Raw genomic sequence first — 15,113 nt, 5'->3', positions numbered from 1 at the left:
CCTCGCTTCATACTCATCGCCAAACCCACTGGCTCCAGGTCATCTACAAAACCCTGCTAGGTAAAGTCCCCCCTTAGCTCGCTGGTAACCATAGCAGCACCCACCTGTAGCACACGCTCCAGCAGGTATATCTCTCTGGTCATCCCCAAAACCAATTCTTCCTTTGGCCGCCTCTCCTTCCAGTTCTCTGCTGCCAATGACTGGAACGAACAACAAAAATCTCTGAAACTGGAATCACTTATCTCCCTCACTAGCTTTAAGCACCAGATGTCAGAGCAGCTCACAGATTACTGCACCTATACATAGCCCACCTATAATTTAGCCCAAACAACTACCTCTCCCCCTACTGTATTTATTTTGCTCCTTTGCAACCCATTATTTCGATCTCTACCTTGCACATTCTTCCACTGCAAATCTACCATTCCAGTGTTTTACTTGCTATATTGTATTTACTTCGCCACCATGGCCTTTTTTTGCCTTTACCTCCCTTATCTCACCTCATTTGCTCACATTGTATGTAGACTTATTTTTCTATTGTATTATTGACTGTATGTTTGTTTTATTCCATGTGTAACTCTGTGTTGTTGTATGTGTCGAACTGCTTTGCTTTATCTTGGCCAGGTCACAGTTGCAAATGAGAACATGTTCTCAACTAGCCTACCTGGTTAAATAAAAGGTGAAATATATATATATTTTTTAAATGCTCTCTTCCTCCAACAATGTATTCTATTACACACTGATGGTATTATATTCAACAAACTGGCACTCTATTCAAATCATGGTTTACTAACACTAAAACTCCATAATAGGCATTTTAAGCCACAGCAGTACCTAATTCAATCAGAACAGTTCAAATGTTTTGCTGTAGTTTGAATGAGGATACAGCATTCAGGGATACACAACTACAGCAACAACAAAAAACACTATTTGAAATAACTTAATTGGTTTGATTGAAAACGTTCAAAACAGAAATCTTGGATTTTCATTGCCACTTCTCTGCCGTTGAGATTTTCCTTTGATCAAGCTCGTATCCACAGTCTTGAGTGCTGATCTAGGGTCAGTTTAGTCTTTTACATCATAATGAATACAATTGTATGGACAGATCCCAGGTCAACTCTCCTACTCTGAGATGCTATGTGGATACGGGACCTGTTCCCTATACCTTCTACCCCCACCTCCACCCGGACCAAATCCTCTATCGTCAACCCTGTCCAAAGAACACACAGGAAACTCTTGTTTAAAAAAAAAAATAATGTGCCATTTATTACATGCCAAACAGGTGTGAATGCCTACTCAGAGTAGAACACTTCTGTAGTCTTTCTTGGGGCCAGATGTTAACAGTGGATATAGCCTAGCATGTAGAAAGACTGAACAAAGTGAGAGTCTAAAGACCCGGTCCAATATCAACACTAGCACGCTACTAACGATTAAAACAAATGTATTTGGTAGGTCCATGCATTCTAGAATGGTCGTCGGAACATAAGTGTACACCCCCCATTTGGAATCCTATGACCTAATACCCTACACTATATAGGAGGATAGGGTGCCCATAGCTTACAACTCTCAAACACAAGTGCTTCTTATAGAACACCACATCAAGTCAGATGCATCCTCAGTCTGCGGCTCTACGCCAGACCCCTGCGTCATTCCCCTTCCACCTCTTACTGGTCCAGGTTTTTAACCCTGAGAACAACAGGAACTGAGGTGCAGGGGATCATGCCCAGGTCTGTGATGACCAGGTCCACAAAATCTGGTGGTGTGACGTCGTAGACCAGGTTCAGCAGACCCAGGGAGCTGACGTCCTGCCAGTTCTCCAGCTGGGTCTTCCCCTTCCGGGTCACCATCAGGTCATCGGGGTCATCTAAGGGAAAGGAGTGTTTGTGAGTATTGCACTGCTACTGATGTTTCTATTGATTGGATAATTGTGTCTATCGAAATTTATATTACAGATCCCTATCTAGGTTACATCTCAGCGCTAGAGGCATCACTACAGACCCTGGTTCGATTCCAGGCTGTATCGCAACCGGCCGTGATTGGGAGTCCCATAGGGTGGCGCACAATTGTCCCAGCGCCATCCGGGTTACCTCATTGTAAATAAGAATTTGTTCTTAACGGACTTGCCGAGTTTAAATAAAACAATGACCAAGATCCATATCTAGGTTACCAGGAAGTAGAAAGGAAACGACCCAAACTCAGCAAACTAAAACGTTTCATTCTATTGCGTTTATTAAAGATCCCCATTAGTTCCTGCCAAGGCAGCAGCTTCTCTTCCTGGGGTCCAGCAACATTAAGGCAGTTATATACAGTTTAAAATATTACATGACATTACACTTTATCCAATACATTTAGTGTGTTCCTTCAGGCCACTACTCTACTACCACATATATACAATACAACGTATGTGTGTGTAGAGTGTGTGTATTATCATGTGTCTGTACCTGTGTCCGTGTCTCTTCACAGTCCTCGCTGTTCCATAAGGTGTATTTTTACCTGTTATTTAAATCTGATTCTACTGCTTGCATCAGTTACCTGATGTGGAATAGAGTTCCATGTAGTCATGGATCTATGTAGTCCTGTTCACCTCCCATAGTCTGTTCTGGACTTGGGGATTGTGAAGAGACCTCTGGTGGCATGTCTTGTGGGGTATGCATGGGTGTCAGAGCTGTGTGCTAGTAGTTTAAACAGACAGCTCAGTACATTCAGGATATCAACACTTTTTACAAAAACAAGTAGTGATGAAGTCAATCTCTCCTCTACTTTGAGCCAGGAGTGATTGACGTGCATATTGTTAATGTTGGCTCTCTGTGTACATCCAAGAGCCAGCCGTGCTGCGCTGTTCTGAGCCAATTGTAATTTTCCGATGTCCCTCTGTGGCACCTGACCACACGACTGAACAGTAGTCCAGGTGCGACAAAACTAAGGCCTGTAGGACCTGCCTTGTTGATAGTGTTGTTAAGAAGGCAGAGCAGCGCTTTATTGTAGACAGACTTCTCCCCAGCTTAGCTACTGTTACATCAACATGTTTTTACCATGACAGTTTACAATCCAGGGTAACTCCAAGCAGTTTAGTCACCTCAACTTGCTTAATTACTACATTATTTATTACCAGATTTAGTCTAGGTTTAAGGGTTTAGTGAATGATTTGTCCAAAATACAATGCTTTTAGTTTAAAAAAATATTTAGGACTAAATTATTCCTTGCCACCCACTCTGAAACTAACTGCAACTCTTTGCTAAGTGCTGCAGTCATTTCAGTAGCTGTAGTAGCTGACGTGTATAGTGTTGAGTCATCCGCATACATAGACACACTGCTTCACTCAGAGCCAGTGGCAGGTCATTAGTAAAGATTTTAAAAGTAATGGGCCTAGACAGCTGCCCTGGGGAATTCCTGTTCCTACTTGGATTATGTTTGAGAAGCTTTCACTAAAGAACACCCTCTGTGTTCTGTTAGGCAGGTAACTCTTTATCCACAATATAGCAGGGGGTGTAAAGCCATAGCACATACGTTTTTCCAGCAGCAGATTATGATCAATAATGTCAAAAGCCGCACTGAAGTCTAATAAAACAGCCCCAATCTTTTTATCATACATTTCTCTCAGCCAATCATCAGTCATTTGTGTAAGTGCTGTGCTTGAACATCCTTCCCTATAAGCGTGCCGAAAGTCTGTTGTCAATTTGTTTACAGTAAAATAGCATTATATTTGGTAAAACCATTTTTTCCACCATTTTTTCCAAAAGTTTACTAAGGGTTGGTAACAGGCTGATTACTGGCTCAAATAGCAGAGCAAATGGGGCAAATGGGGCTACTATTCTTGGGTAGCAGAATTATTGTGGCTTCATACTGTAGATTCATCTATTAGCTCTAATAGGATAACTATATACACTGAAGGTCTTTACTTCAACTTAGAAAACGCTAAGTTTGGATCCTGATTGGTCAATGGCCATTAGTTGTTGACGATAATCCATGCAAAATTCTAAAATTCCATTTCAAGTATCAATCCACTATCCAGCCAGGCATTCATAAACTGTCCCACGGCCCAGCCAGTCATTCAGAAACTGTCCCACAGCCCAGCCAAGCATTCATAAATGGAATCCATTGTCCTGCAGCCCTGCCAAGCATTCAAACTTCATCCGCTGTCCTGCAGCCCAGCCAGGCATTCAAACTTCATCCGCTGTCCTGCAGCCCAGCCAGGCATTCAAACTTCATCCGCTGTCCTGCAGCCCAGCCAGGCATTCAAACTTCATCCGCTGTCCTGCAGCCCAGCCAGGCATTCAAACTTCATCCGCTGTCCTGCAGCCCAGCCAGGCATTCAAACTTCATCCTCTGTCCTGCAGCCCAGCCAGGCATTCAAACTTCATCTGCTGTCCTGCAGCCCAGCCAGGCATTCAAACTTCATCCGCTGTCCTGCAGCCCAGCCAGGCATTCAAACGTCATCCGCTGTCCTGCAGCCCAGCCAGGCATTCAAACGTCATCCGCTGTCCTGCAGCCCAGCCAGGCATTCAGAAAAGTAATCTTCCATGGATAAAATAGTTATTTTCCCATCCTTCTTGCCTAACATTTGGTTCGGTACAGAAGGGGTTAATAATAAGCCTATCTGACCTGTGACCTGTGCAACGTGTTGCAGTTTGTTTTCCTTCTGGATCTCCACCGTGCCATGCATTTGAACGACAGACAGCTTCTCTGAGCCAGGCCAATTCATTTATTAGGATCATTATAAATGGATATATCCAAAGAAATGGCAATAGAAACAAAAAGGTCAAACAAACTAAAAATGCACAGTTTACTGTCAATGCAGCTGCTTGTTGTGATTGTGTGTTCGCTCTAGATGGCTAGCTAACTTTAGCTAGCAAAGGAGAAGTAACGTTAGAATAGCTATCCTCCTTAAACATCTTATTGACCATACAATTAACTGGTTGTTGCCTATTTGTACCTCTGCTATAAAGCTTACATGCCAATGATTTGTTTAGCATAGCAATGTGGAATGAACGACTGGGTCAAACCATCCCAATAGAATTAACGACCAACCTGTTTGGCTAGCTACTTTAGAACCTCAGAACAAACAACTGGCTTTTACATGAACTATATCGTCTGGTGGAAGGATGAAATAAAACTAATTTACTCATTAAAATGTTCATGTTTTTAAATGAAAACATATGGTTAATCTTTTTTTTATTTTTATAATTTGGCTAACTGTTTTATAAAAGCAACAAGGTGCTCGAACTCGGGAATTATTGTGTGATAACAGAACTTTTTAGAGGGAGTTTCCCGGGCCTAGGCTCAGAGCAGCCCTCTGTCGGGAGTTATCACACCATAATCCTTAGGTTCTCAAGCCTTACCTATAAAATAATAAACTCAAGAAGGCTAAATGAATGCTTGTCACCTTACCGAGCTCATTGGAGACAAAGGAGTCAGTCTGCACCTTCTCACAGAACTTGTATGTTTCACAGCAGACCAGAACTGGCACGTTGAACGTCCTGGCCACCAGAGCTATCTGAGATGTTCCCACACGAGACATCACATAGCCATTAGCCAGCAGGGCATGGGCACCCAGGAACACCTTCGACACCTGGGAGAAAGGGGCACGTTTAATGACGGAATTTTTAGTTAAATTAGACCACTTATAAAACAGACACATGTGCTGTGGGGAGGTTAGTTAAAAGAACAGGGAAGAGCGAGAGAGTTAAACCAAAAGAACACTTTAAGGAAAACTATTCACTGGGATTTTGGATTATCTACAAGAGGTCCACGACGTGATAATCAACAAGTGCCTAAATGATAAAAGTTCCACAGTGCAATGACACCTCCTGTCCTCTAGGAGGCAATCAACTGTTTTGTGCCCACATCAGGTGGTAGGGCTGGCTACTGCCAGGGATGACAATGTTATTGCGATTCTCACGATTCTACAGTGCCTTCACAAAGAGACGGAATTCTAAACAGATTTAACAGATTTTGTAGCTCACCCATAATGACTGTGAAAACATGTTTAGAAAATTGTTGCAAATTTATTGAAAATGAAATACAGAAATATATCATTTACACCCCATGAGTCAACACTTTGTAGAAGCCCCTTTGAGTCGTCTTGGGTATGTCTGTATCTAGATTTGGGGATTTTCTCCCATTCTTCCTTGCAGATTCTCTCAAACTCTGTTAAGTTAGATGGAGAGCAGTGGTGGACAGCAATCTTCAAGTCTTTCCAGATTTTCAATGGGATTCAAGTCTGGGCCACTCAGGGACTTTCACATTCTTGTTCTGAAGCCATTCCAGTGTTGCATTGGCTGTATGTTTGGGGTCATTGTCCTGATGGAACATAAATCTTCACCTCAGTCTGTTTGCACTCTGAAGAAGGTTCTCATCAAGGATTTGCCTGTATTTGGCTCCATTCGTTCTTCTCTCTATCCTTACCAGTGGCCGAGTCCCTGCTGCTGAAAACCCATCTCCATATCATGAGGCTGCCACCACCATGCTTTACGGTAGGGATGGTGTTAGACAGGTGATGAGCTGTGCCTCGTTTTCTCCAGACATAGCGCTTTGCATTCAGGCCAAAGAGTTCAATTTTTGTCTCATCAGACCACAGAATACTTTGCCTTATGATCGCAGTCTTTCACGTGCCTTTTTTATAAACTCCCGGCGTGCAGTCATGCACCTTTTTTCTTAGGAATGGCTTCCATCTGGCCACTCTCCCATAAAGCCCAGCTTGGTGAAGTGCGGTAGAGACTGTTGTCCTTCTGGCAGGTTCTCCCATCTCATCCAAGGAACTCTGTAGTTTTGTCAGACTGGTCATGGGGTTCTTGGTCACCTCCCTGACCAAGGTCCTTCTTGCCCAGTTTGGTCAGACATCCAGCTCTAGTCTGGGTAGTTACATATTTTTTCCATTTCCCAATGATGGAGACCACTGTGCTCTTGGAAACTTTCAACACTGTAGAAATTGTTTCATATCCTTCCCCAGATATATGCCTCATCAGAATTACATCTCAGATATCTATGGACAGTTCCTTGAACTTCATGATATAGTTTCTGCTCTGACATGCACTGTCAACTGTGGGACCTCACATGGACAGGTGTTTCTTTCTAAATCATGTCCAAACAATTGAATTGGCCACAGGTGGACTCCAATCAAGTTGTAGTGACATCTCAAGCATGATCAAATGAAATTGACAAGTGTCATAGCAAAGGGGTGTGAATACTTATGTAAATGAGATATTTCTGTATTTAATTTTCACTTTTTCCACTTATTTTCCACCATAATTTGCAAATAAATTCATTAAAAATCCTACAATGTGATTTTCTGGATTTTTTTTTCTCATTTTGTCTGTCATAGTTGAAGTGTATCTATGATGAAAATTACAGGCCTCTCATCTTTTTAAGTGGGAGAACTTGCACAATTGGCTGACTAAATACTTTTTTGCCCCACTGTATGTATGAGGACTAGGTTACCTCAGGTAGTATATGTATGAGGACTAGGTTACCTCAGGTAGTATTTATGAGGACTAGGTTACCTCAGGTAGTATTTATGAGGACTAGGTTACCTCAGGTAGTATGTATGAGAGCGCAGAAATGAGGACGTAGGTGCAGCTGATGCCTCTCTGTACGAGACGTCTCAGAGCCTCCCTTCCCTCCAGACGAGGCCGGCTGTCCACCACAATAACACGGAACTTCCTGCTCTTCTCAAACGCCTCGCACAGGATGTTGTTCACCAGGGACGAGCTACGGAAGGACAGGATATGACATCAACAACTGATGAGTTCCTTACTGACGGAGTGGTAAGGAGTGGTTGGAGTGGTGGTTTCTACTTAGTCATTAACACCATGGAGTGGTTTCTACTTAGTCATTAACACCATGGAGTGGTTTCTACTTAGTCATTAACACCATGGAGTGGTTCCTACTTAGTCATTAACACCATGGAGTGGTTCCTACTTAGTCATTAACACCATGGAGTGGTTCCTTAGTCATTAACACCATGGAGTGGTTCCTACTTAGTCATTAACACCATGGAGTGGTTTCTACTTAGTCATTAACACCATGGAGTGGTTCCTACTTAGTCATTAACACCATGGAGTGGTTCCTACTTAGTCATTAACACCATGGAGTGGTTTCTACTTAGTCATTAACACCTTGGAGCGGTTTCCCAGACACAGATTAAGAATAGGCCTGGACTGAAAAGCTATTTCAATGGACATTCTCAATTGACCGGCCCTAAGAGGCTCAGACCTCTTGATTAAAAGTCGTTATTGTTTTCTTACCATCCATAAACTAGAATGACATCTCCATCACTGATCTTCTCTATAGCGTATTTAGATATGGCCTTGGCTGCCAGAACTATCTTCTCCTCTATGTACCGGTCTATACACGTCAGCAGTTTGGTCTTCGCCTATGGAGGGGGAGAGGAGACAAAATGACCACATGGGGGAGGAGACAAAATGACCACATGGGGGGGGAGGAGACAAAATGACCACATGGGGGAGGAGACAAAATGACCACATGGGGGGAGGAGACAAAATGACCATATGGGGGAGGAGACAAAATGACCATATGGGGGAGAGGAGACAAAATGACCATATGGGGGGGAGACAAAATGACCATATGGGGGAGAGAGAGACAAAATGACCATATGGGGGAAGAGAGACAAAATGACCACACGGGGGGAGAGAGACAAAATGACCACATGGGGGAGAGAGACAAAATGACCACATGGGGGGAGAGAGACAAAATGACCACATGGGGGAGAGAGAGACAAAATGACCATATGGGGGGAGACAAAATGACCATATGGGGGGGGAGACAAAATGACCACATGGAGGGGGGACAAAATGACCATATGGGGGGAGAGGAGACAAAATGACCACATGGGGGAGGAGACAAAATGACCATATGGGGGGAGAGAGACAAAATGACCATATGGGCGGGGAGAGACAAAATGACCTTATGGGGGAAGAGAGACAAAATGACCATATGGGGGGAGAGACAAAATGACCATATGGGGGAGAGAGAGACAAAATGACCATATGGGGGGGGAAGAGAGACAAAATGACCACATGGGGGAGAGAGACAAAATGACCACATGGGGGAGAGAGACAAAATGACCACATGGGGGAGAGAGAGACAAAATGACCACATGGGGGAGAGAGAGACAAAATGACCACATGGGGGGAGAGAGACAAAATGACCATATGGGGGGAGACAAAATGACCACATGGGGGGACAAAATGACCATATGGGGGGGAGAGGAGACAAAATGACCATATGGGGGGAGAGAGAGACAAAATGACCATATGGGGGGGGTAGACAAAATGACCACATGGGGGGGGGGACAAAATGACCATATGGGGGAGAGGAGACAAAATGACCATATGGGGGAGAAGAGACAAAATGACCACATGGGGGAGGAGACAAAATGACCATATGGGGGGAGAGAGACAAAATGACCATATGGGCGGAGAGAGAGACAAAATGACCATATGGGGGAAGAGAGACAAAATGACCATATGGGGGGAGAGAGACAAAATGACCATATGGGGGAGAGAGAGACAAAATGACCATATGGGGGGAAGAGAGACAAAATGACCACATGGGGGGAGAGAGACAAAATGACCACATGGGGGAGAGACAAAATGACCACATGGGGAGAGAGAGACAAAATGACCACATGGGGGGAGAGAGACAAAATGACCACATGGGGGAGAGAGAGACAAAATGACCATATGGGGGGAGACAAAATGACCACATGGGGGGACAAAATGACCATATGGGGGGAGAGGAGACAAAATGACCATATGGGGGAGAAGAGACAAAATGACCACATGGGGGAGGAGACAAAATGACCATATGGGGGGAGAGGAGACAAAATGACCATATGGGCGGGAGAGAGACAAAATGACCATATGGGGGAAGAGAGACAAAATGACCACATGGGGGAGAGAGAGTCAAAATGACCACATGGGGGGAGACGAAATGACCATATGGGGGGGGGAGAGACAAAATGACCATATGGGGGGACGGGGGGACAAAATGACCTCATGGGGGAGAGAGACAAAATGACCACATGGGGGAGACAAAATGACCACATGGGAGGGAGACAAAATGACCACATGGGGGAGACAAAATGACCACATGGGGGGAGGGGAGAGACAAAATGACCACATGGGGGAGACAAAATGACCACATGGGGAGAGACAAAATGACCACATGGGGGGAGGGAGAGACAAAATGACCACATGGGGGGAGGGAGAGAGACAAAATTACCACATTGGGGGGGGACAAAATGACCATATGGGGGAGACAAAATGACCACATGGGGGGAGAGACAAAATGACCAGACGTAATATGGATATGATGAGTGAAACATCTTTCTGACCACAACCTGGCCACTAACACACTGTATTCTGAATTTACCTCCTCCTCTTTGCATTGACTTGGAATATTGGAGATTTCTTTCTTGATGTACTTGATTGCGTTGCCCATGCTCGCTGACAGAGGTCGACATTGATTGAGAAAGCTGCAACAACAACATGGTGGTACAAGCTCAACCCTGAGACATGATTCACAAGATGCTAGTTCCACAGTAAGATGTGACATACAATGCACTCAGAAAGTATTCAGACACCTTGACTTTTTCCACATTGTTACGTTACAGCCTTATTCTAAAATAGATTAAATTACCCCCCCCACAATCTACACACAATACCCCATAATGACATCACAATACCCCATAATGACATCACAATACCCCATAATGACATCACAATACCCCATAATGGCATCACAATACCCCATAATGACATCACAATACCCCATAATGGCATCACAATACCCCATAATGACAAAGCAAAAACGTTATACATTTTTGTAAATGTATAAATAAATAAAATAAGTATTCAGACCCTTTACTCATTACTTTGTTGAAGCACCTTTGGCAGCGATTACAGCCTCAAAGTCTTCTTGGGTATTGAAGCTACAAGCTTGGCACACCTGTATTTGGGGAGTTTCTATCATTCTTATCTGCAGATCCTCTCAAGCTCTGTCAGGTTGGATGGGGAGCGTCGCTGCACAGATATTTTCAGGTTTCTCCAGAGATGTTTGATCTTGTTCAAGTCCGGGTTCTGTCTGGGCCACTCAAGGACATTCAGAGACTTGTCCCGAAACCACTCCTGTGTTGTCTTGGCTGTGTGCTTAGGGTGGTTGTCCTGTTTGAAGGTGAACCTTCGCCCCAGTCTGAGGTTCCGAGTGCTCTGGAGCAGGTTTTCATCAAGGATCTCTCTGTACTTTGCTCTGTTCATCTTTCCATCGATCCTGACTAGTCTTCCAGACCCTGTCGCTGGAAAACATCCCCACAGCATGATGCTGCCACCACCATGCTTCACCGTAGGGGTGGTGCCAGGTTTCCTCCAGACGTGACGCTTGGCATTCAGGCCAAAGAGTTCAATCTTGGTTTCATCAGACCAGAGAATCTTGTTTCACTCGAGTCCTTTAGGTGCCTTATGGCAAACTCCATGTCATGTTCCTTTTACTGAGGAGCGGCTTCCGTCTGGCCACTCTACCATAAAGGCCTGATTGGTAGAGTGCTGCAGAGATGGGAGAGCCTTCCAGAAGGTCAACCATCTCCACAGAGGAACTCTAGAGCTCTGTCAGAGTGACCATTGGGTTCTTGGTCACCTCCCTGACCAAGGCCCTTCTCCCCCGATTGCTCAGTTTGTCCGGTCGGCCAGCTCTAGGAAGAGTCTTGGTGGTTTCAAACAACTTCCATTTAAGAATGATGGAGGCCACTGTGTTCTTGGGGATCTTCAATGCTGCAGAAATGTTTTGGTACCCTTCCCCAGATCTGTGCCTCGACACAATCCTGTCTCAGAGCTCCACGGACAATTCCTTTGACCTCATAGCTTGCTTTTTGCTCTGACATGCTCTGTCAACTGTGAGACTTTATATAGACAGGTGTGTGCTTTTCCAAACCAAATCATGTCCAATCAATTGAATTTACCACAGGTGGACTCCAATCAAGTTGCGTTTCATATTGTCATTATGGGGTTGTGTGTGTAGATTGATGGGGGGAGCGGGGGGAAAATTTAATCCATTTTAGAATAAGGCTGTAACATAACAAAATGTGGGAAAATGTTAAGGGGTCTGAATACTTTCCAAATGCACTGTATGAACATAGTATTTCACAGGAAGTGTTATGAGGACCCTGTACCTGATATAGGGCTTCAGTTTGTTGACCAGATCCCTGGACAGCTCTTCATTGGGTGGAGTAGTGTAGTCCCTGATCACCTGTTGGTAGAGGTATAGTCGTAGGTATAGTCGTATGGATGGTTGTATGGATGGTCGTAGGTATAGTCGTAGGGTATAGTCGTAGGGTATAGTCGTAGGTATAGTCTTAGGGTATAGTCGTAGGTATAGCCGTAGGGTATAGCCGCAGGGTATAGCCGTAGGGTATAGCCGCAGGGTATAGTCGCAGGGTATAGTCGTAGGGTATAGTCGTAGGGTATAGTCGTAGGGATGGTCGTAGGTATAGTCGCAGGTATAGCCGTAGGGTATAGCCGTAGGGTATAGCCGTAGGGTATAGTCGTAGGGTATAGTCGTAGGGTATAGTCGTAGGTATAGTCGTAGGGTATAGTCGTAGGGTATAGTCGTATGGATGGTTGTATGGATGGTCGTAGGTATAGTCGTAGGGTATAGTCGTAGGGTATAGTCGTAGGTATAGTCTTAGGGTATAGTCGTAGGTATAGCCGTAGGGTATAGCCGCAGGGTATAGCCGCAGGGTATAGTCGCAGGGTATAGTCGTAGGGTATAGTCGTAGGGTATAGTCGTATGGATGGTCGTAGGTATAGTCGCATGTATAGTCGCAGGTATGGATGGTAGCCGTAGGGTATAGTCGTAGGGTATAGTCGTAGGGTATAGTCGTAGGGTATAGTCGTAGGTATAGTCGTATGTAGGTTATAGTCGTAGGGTATAGTCGTAGGGTATAGTCGTATGGATGGTTGTATGGATGGTCGTAGGTATAGTCGTAGGGTATAGTCGTAGGGTATAGTCGTAGGTATAGTCTTAGGGTATAGTCGTAGGTATAGCCGTAGGGTATAGCCGCAGGGTATAGCCGCAGGGTATAGTCGCAGGGTATAGTCGCAGGGTGTCGTAGGGTATAGTCGTATGGATGGTCGTAGGTATAGTCGCAGGTATAGCCGTAGGGTATAGCCGTAGGGTATAGCCGTAGGGTATAGTCGTAGGGTATAGTCGTAGGTTATAGTCGTAGGGTATAGTCGTAGGGTATAGTCGTATGGATGGTTGTATGGATGGTCGTATGGATGGTCGTAGGTATAGTCGCATGTATAGTCGCAGGTATAGCCGTAGGGTATAGCCGTAGGGTATAGCCGTAGGGTATAGTCGTAGGGTATAGTCGTATGGATGGTCGTATGGATGTTCGTAGGTATAGTCGCATGTATAGTCGCAGGTATAGCCGTAGGGTATAGCCGTAGGGTATAGTCGTATAGTCGTAGGGAGTCGTGTATAGTCGTATGGATGGTCGCATGTATAGTCGCATGTATAGTCGCAGGTATAGCCGTAGGGTATAGCCGTAGGGTATAGCCGTAGGGTATAGTCGTAGGGTATAGTCGTAGGCTATAGTCGTAGGGTATAGTCGTAGGGTATAGTCGTAGGGTATAGTCGTAGGGTATAGTCGTAGGGTATAGTCGTAGGGTATAGTCGTAGGGTATAGTCGTATACAATCACCCGTGTGCATACGTAGCACCAAAACAAAAAGAGACTGATGGATGTGGGGAATGTAAGACACTTCAATGTCAGTGAGTATGGGGGAAAATGGAAGTACCTGTTCAAAAAGTAGAGCAGGGCCACAGAGTGAGGACTGGAACTTATTTCCTTAAGAGTCCAAGACGTTGGGGAGGAGGCGGTGGGGTTGGGCGGGGGGGGGTCTAGGCTGACATGTGGAATTGTTTGAAGATGGTCATACTATAACTATTTGATTTAGAATTGTAGGACCCCTTTTGTTATCAAAAAATATTAAGTATTGATTTATATATTCAATCTTTTATTAAATATATATATATATATATATATACTTAATATTTTTTGATAACAATTAGTTAATGAAATATTGAATTTGGCCTTTACCACCATACCCCATAGAAACACATTCAGAAAAAGGCCAGTCCAAAAAAATAAACCATAAGAAACAAGGTGTAGAATAGTTTGTCCTATATCTAGGAGATATACACATATTTAACCCCTTTGGGGGGGTAGGCACAAAGCTAGAGTCATAATTCCATTAGTTAAGAGAGAGAAGAAAAATATGGTCGTAATAGTGTGTAGGTGAAACCGGTCACACACTACAGACGTTTTCGTGAGAAGACCGATTTTTCGGGACGTCTCCTGGTCTGACGAACACAGCAGAAGTGAAAGTGCAACACTGGCGGATTGAGACACATCCAATGCAACAAAATACAAACATAAACAACCTCTAGCTGAAACGGACTAATTTTGATGTGGATTTGTTTGTTATGCAACTTAGATTTACTCACCGGCGCATCAATCGACCGTAGGGGGGTAACTAAGAGCAGGTCTGGGGGGGGGGGTCAGTCGTACTGTACCTGTTTGAAGGCATGGAGCAGGGCCACAGAGCGAGCGTTGGAACCCGCCACGATACCCTGGGAGTACTGCAGACCCAACCGCACGATGGAGGGGTGGATCACTGTAGAGGGAATGCTGACAGACAGAACCAAACAATTACCCATCAGATCACAGACAGAACCAAACAATTACCCATCAGATCACAGACAGAACCAAACAATTACCCATCAGATCACAGACAGAACCAAACAATTACCCATCAGATCACAGACAGAACCAAACAATTACCCATCAGATCACAGACAGAACCAAACAATTACCCATCAGATCACAGGCAGAACCAAACAATTTCCCACCAGATCACAGACAGAACCAAACAATTACCCATCAGATCACAGGCAGAACCAAACAATTACCCATCAGATCACAGACAGATTAATAAATTAATAAACAACCACTTGCCGAGACCAATTTATCACCAATCAGATCACAGAAAGACTTTTAGTTGAAAGGGTTAGACAATATGAGACGGATTTTACTCACTT

General features: G+C 44.3%; 1 protein-coding gene across 1 annotated transcript in view; it reads right to left on the bottom strand.

The window, feature by feature from the left end:
- Positions 1-1,236: 1,236 nt before the first annotated feature.
- Positions 1,237-15,113, bottom strand: part of eif2b4 (eukaryotic translation initiation factor 2B, subunit 4 delta) — a 32,429-nt gene continuing 18,552 nt past the window's right edge. The window contains exons 7-13 of the mRNA XM_042301092.1: positions 14,589-14,703; positions 12,182-12,258; positions 10,390-10,492; positions 8,241-8,368; positions 7,527-7,704; positions 5,386-5,566; positions 1,237-1,861 (exon numbers count right to left, since the gene is read on the bottom strand). Coding sequence (XP_042157026.1) covers positions 1,662-1,861; positions 5,386-5,566; positions 7,527-7,704; positions 8,241-8,368; positions 10,390-10,492; positions 12,182-12,258; positions 14,589-14,703 — 982 coding nt within the window. The 3' untranslated portion in view covers positions 1,237-1,661. The remainder of the gene's footprint in view (positions 1,862-5,385; positions 5,567-7,526; positions 7,705-8,240; positions 8,369-10,389; positions 10,493-12,181; positions 12,259-14,588; positions 14,704-15,113) is intronic.

This window comes from Oncorhynchus tshawytscha, linkage group LG18 (genome assembly GCF_018296145.1).
Source record: "Oncorhynchus tshawytscha isolate Ot180627B linkage group LG18, Otsh_v2.0, whole genome shotgun sequence".
NCBI lineage: Eukaryota > Metazoa > Chordata > Actinopteri > Salmoniformes > Salmonidae > Oncorhynchus > Oncorhynchus tshawytscha.
Note: the sequence above shows the minus strand (reverse complement) of the source record. Positions and strands in the feature narration are given on the sequence as shown.